The 3,648-nt window shown below is 53.3% G+C and overlaps 1 protein-coding gene across 1 annotated transcript; it reads right to left on the bottom strand.

Moving 5' to 3' along the window:
* Positions 1-391: 391 nt before the first annotated feature.
* LOC102259226 (boLa class II histocompatibility antigen, DQB*0101 beta chain-like) lies at positions 392-1,959 on the bottom strand. The gene is made up of 2 exons (XM_014544487.1): positions 1,780-1,959; positions 392-746 (listed from the first exon to the last, which is right to left on the bottom strand). Exons 1-2 carry the CDS (start codon positions 1,887-1,889, stop codon positions 392-394), a joined length of 465 nt encoding a protein of 154 aa, XP_014399973.1. The 5' UTR covers positions 1,890-1,959.
* Positions 1,960-3,648: the final 1,689 nt, after the last annotated feature.

Genomic DNA, 3,648 nt, shown 5'->3' with positions numbered 1-3,648 from the left:
CCAAACCTCCTCTCTTCCCCCCTCATTCCCGCCCTCAGTCCCCTCTCCCCGTCATTGCCGCCCTCAGTCCCCCTCTCTCCCCTCATTCCCACCCTCAGTCCCCTCTCTCCCCTCATTCCCACCCTCAGTCCCCTCTCTCCCCTCATTCCCACCCTCAGTCCCCTCTCTCCCCTCATTCCCACCCTCAGTCCCCTCTCTCCCCTCATTCCCACCCTCAGTCCCCTCTCTCCCCTCATTCCCACCCTCAGTCCCCTCTCTCCCCTCATTCCCACCCTCAGTCCCCTCTCTCCCCTCATTCCCACCCTCAGTCCCCTCTCTCCCCTCATTCCCGCTCATGGTCCCCCTCAGTCGGGACCCTGGTCCTTTCTCCTCTGCTGGACTCCCTGTCCCTTCAGTGGCTGGAGCTCGGGCCCCAGAAGCCGCCACTCTCAGGGCAGGGAGACTCTTCCCGGCCGAGGGGGCCGGTGGGGCACTCACCTCGCTGGTGCAAGGCTATTGCCTCAGCTATAGGGTAGTTGTGTCTGCACACGGTGTCCAGCTCGGCCCGCTTCTGCTCCATGAAGTCCTTCTGGCTGTTCCAGTACTCGGCTTGCCGCTGCCCCAGCGGGGTCACCGCGCGGTACTCCCCCACGTCGCTGTCGAAGCGCGCGTACTCCTCCCGGTTGTAGATTACGCTCTCCAGGATCCGCACGCGCTGCGTCCCGTTGGTGTAGTAGCAGCGGGGCTTATACTGGTACAGGAAGTCCTCTGCGGGGAGCAGCCTGTCAGGCCTTGCTGTTCTCCAGAGCTGCCAGCCCGCCAGGAACCTTCCCAGGGACAGATCTGCAGCCCCGCCCCAACCAGTCTCTGCCCCGCCCTGCCTTGGCCACAGGAACTGCCTGGGAGTAGAGAGGGGACCGAGTCTCTAGGAACCAGCGTCCTCCCCGCACGGGCTCGCTCTCGCCCCTCCTCCTGGCACAGACCTTCCCCCCAACAGTGCTGTCCCAGGGACCCACCCCTCCAACCCAGAAAGAGAGGCTCATCATGGAAAGGGCACAGGCTTCCGAGTTAGATCAGCTCCATCCCAGGGGGACTGTGCCAAAGGTCAGCTCCGGAGGTTGCCCAGAGCACCCAGAGCATAAAGGTAATTGTGTAGAAAGACCAGGACACCTACACTAGGGGTGGTAGGAAGACTGACAGTTTACATGAAGACAGAATCCTGTCTGAAATAAATGGCTTCTCAGCCTGTCATCCCCTCTTCACTTTCCCTTTCTCCTCAGTTCCCTCCACCATCAACTCAAGGTGAAATCCCACCCACTCACTGTGTGACCCTAAGTCCCTGGGAGGAAGCTGAGCCCCTGCCTGTGGCACCAGGTCAGCTGCCCGGATGCCAGGGTTTGCTGTGAGCCCTCTGCTCAGGCTCAGGACAGGGAGCCCTTTCCCCAAATCTGACACCACAGACCTGCTGCACACCTTTCCCCAACCAGAGCCCCTTTGTCTTTAGTCCAGACAAGGTCTTGGGGACAAGTCCTGCTGTCTCCTCTTTGGAGAAACCATTTTCCTGTCACTGGCAGTGGCCAGTCTCCTCCCTCCCATTGGGACATCCCCAGGCTGGAGCCCCTGAGATGGCCCTGTCCTCACCTTGTCACCAGAAGGCGGACATGAGAATGTAGCAGCTCCCTTTCCCAAAGAGGAAATGCTGATCACAGACTATTCTCAGGTCATAGCCCCCCCACGCCCCAGCCAAGGGTCCCTCAGAGCCCATCCCGGGCTGGCTGCGGAGCAGCTGCCCTGCACTCACATGGAGAGTCCCCGCCCTCAGCCACTGGGACACTCAGCGCCACCAGCCACACCATCACAGCTGCTGTCCAGGGGCCTCCGGGGGCCCACAGAGCCGGCTTCCCAGACATGATGGAGACAAAGGAAGAAGTAAGGGGAGTGAGTCCGGCTCCATCTGATGGCTGATGCAGCCACTTCAGAGAATAAAAACCTGTGAGAGCAGCCACACAAGGTCTCACTGGAGAGTCCCCAGGAAAGCAGCCAATCAGCACTGGAGCTGACCCACCTCATCTGTCTCCGGGCAGATGCTTTCTATGGAGGTTCCTTAGCCAGTGCCTGGAATGCAGCCTTCATCAAATGGCTCTGGATGAACATTTGAAGACTTTCTCTCAGTTATAGAAGGTGAATAACTTAGGAGTTTAAAGAACCAAGAGAGAAAGATGATTCAAGAGTGAACATCTTTTTGACATTTAGTTAAAACCTATTATTTTTACACTTGAGATTTTTAGGAGGGAAATAAGTGGGGGTCATGTATCAGGGAGAGAAAATCATTGTCAGGAGATGCTCCCTTCTATTATCTTAAACACTCCGGGAACGTGAAGCCGTGGTGGGAAGAGTAGAGCCGTGAGAGGAATGGTTTTGAGCTGCAGCTCTACCTCGAATGCACTTTATGAGACAACAAGTTACTCAACCTCTTTTAGCCTCGGGTTTCTCTTTGGAAAATGTGGATCATGTTTCATGCATTTTACATCTGCACCTTCATACACACACACTTACCAGCCACACAGCCCAGGAATATGACTGCTTTAATAGTGCAGTGTTCCGCTCTGCTGCATGTTTAGCTGTTGGGAATATCACACACAAAATGACACCACCCCTGCTGGCCAGTGAGTCTTCCTTATGAGAGAATCTACTGCATTTGTGCTCTTTGAATGCAAGTATTTCAAAGTTAAGTTGATTTTTATTTTTTGTTTGTTTGTTTGTTTTATGTAGCCTATTGCAAGCTCTTAAAACTCTCCATGTGAGGATTTTCTCAGCCTGCCATTGGGGCCGGCTATAAGAGCTGGGGGTTTAATGGCCGTGAGAGTATCTGAAGGCTAAAGAAAGATGACAGTAAATACCCCTGCTCCCTCACTTCTCCAGGGGATATTCTGAGGTGGATTCTACATTGAAGTTGATTTTTCTCTTCTAAACTCTTCTTCTAAACTCCAGGTCCATCTGATGTCAGCAAAGGCACAACCACAAACATTCACATCAACACGAAACAGGCACCTGTAGCTTCAGGACAGAGAACAAAGAAGTGGAGAAGCACCCTGGAGCCTGCAGTGTGTGACTGAGGGAGCAGGTGTTCACACTCACAGCTCATACTATGTAGCCCCTGAGCATTAAACCCCACAGGTAAAACTACTGATGTGTTTTTAATAAATGGAGAAGCATCCCTGGGGCCTGCACAGTGTGACTGAGGGAGCAGGTGTTCACACTCACAGCTCATACTATGTAGCCCCTGAGCATTAAACCCCACAGGTAAAACTACTGATGTGTTTTTTAATAAATATATTATTTATCAGACTCCTCTTGCTCATGACTAGGGGTAGTACTGAATGGTTATAGGGCAATTAAGATGATACCTGACAAACATTAATAAACAAGATAATAAGTCTCTCTCTCCTATATTTTAGGTCTCCTTTTAAATTTAAGGACAGGATCTGAAAGCAAAATATAAGGAGTTTACCAAGTAAAAGAAGCAGAGAAGAGACAACGACAAGAGGTGGCATTAGTGGCATGTGGAGGCCGTGAGCTGGTCCTGTTTTCTCTGTTGGGTGCATCGCTCCAGAGCCCCTGAGCCAGGGCATCGGTCCTGGGCTCTGACCAGCAGTGGTGGGTCAGGGT

Source organism: Myotis brandtii, unplaced genomic scaffold, assembly GCF_000412655.1.
Source record: "Myotis brandtii unplaced genomic scaffold, ASM41265v1 scaffold3662, whole genome shotgun sequence".
Lineage (NCBI taxonomy): Eukaryota > Metazoa > Chordata > Mammalia > Chiroptera > Vespertilionidae > Myotis > Myotis brandtii.
Note: the sequence above shows the minus strand (reverse complement) of the source record. Positions and strands in the feature narration are given on the sequence as shown.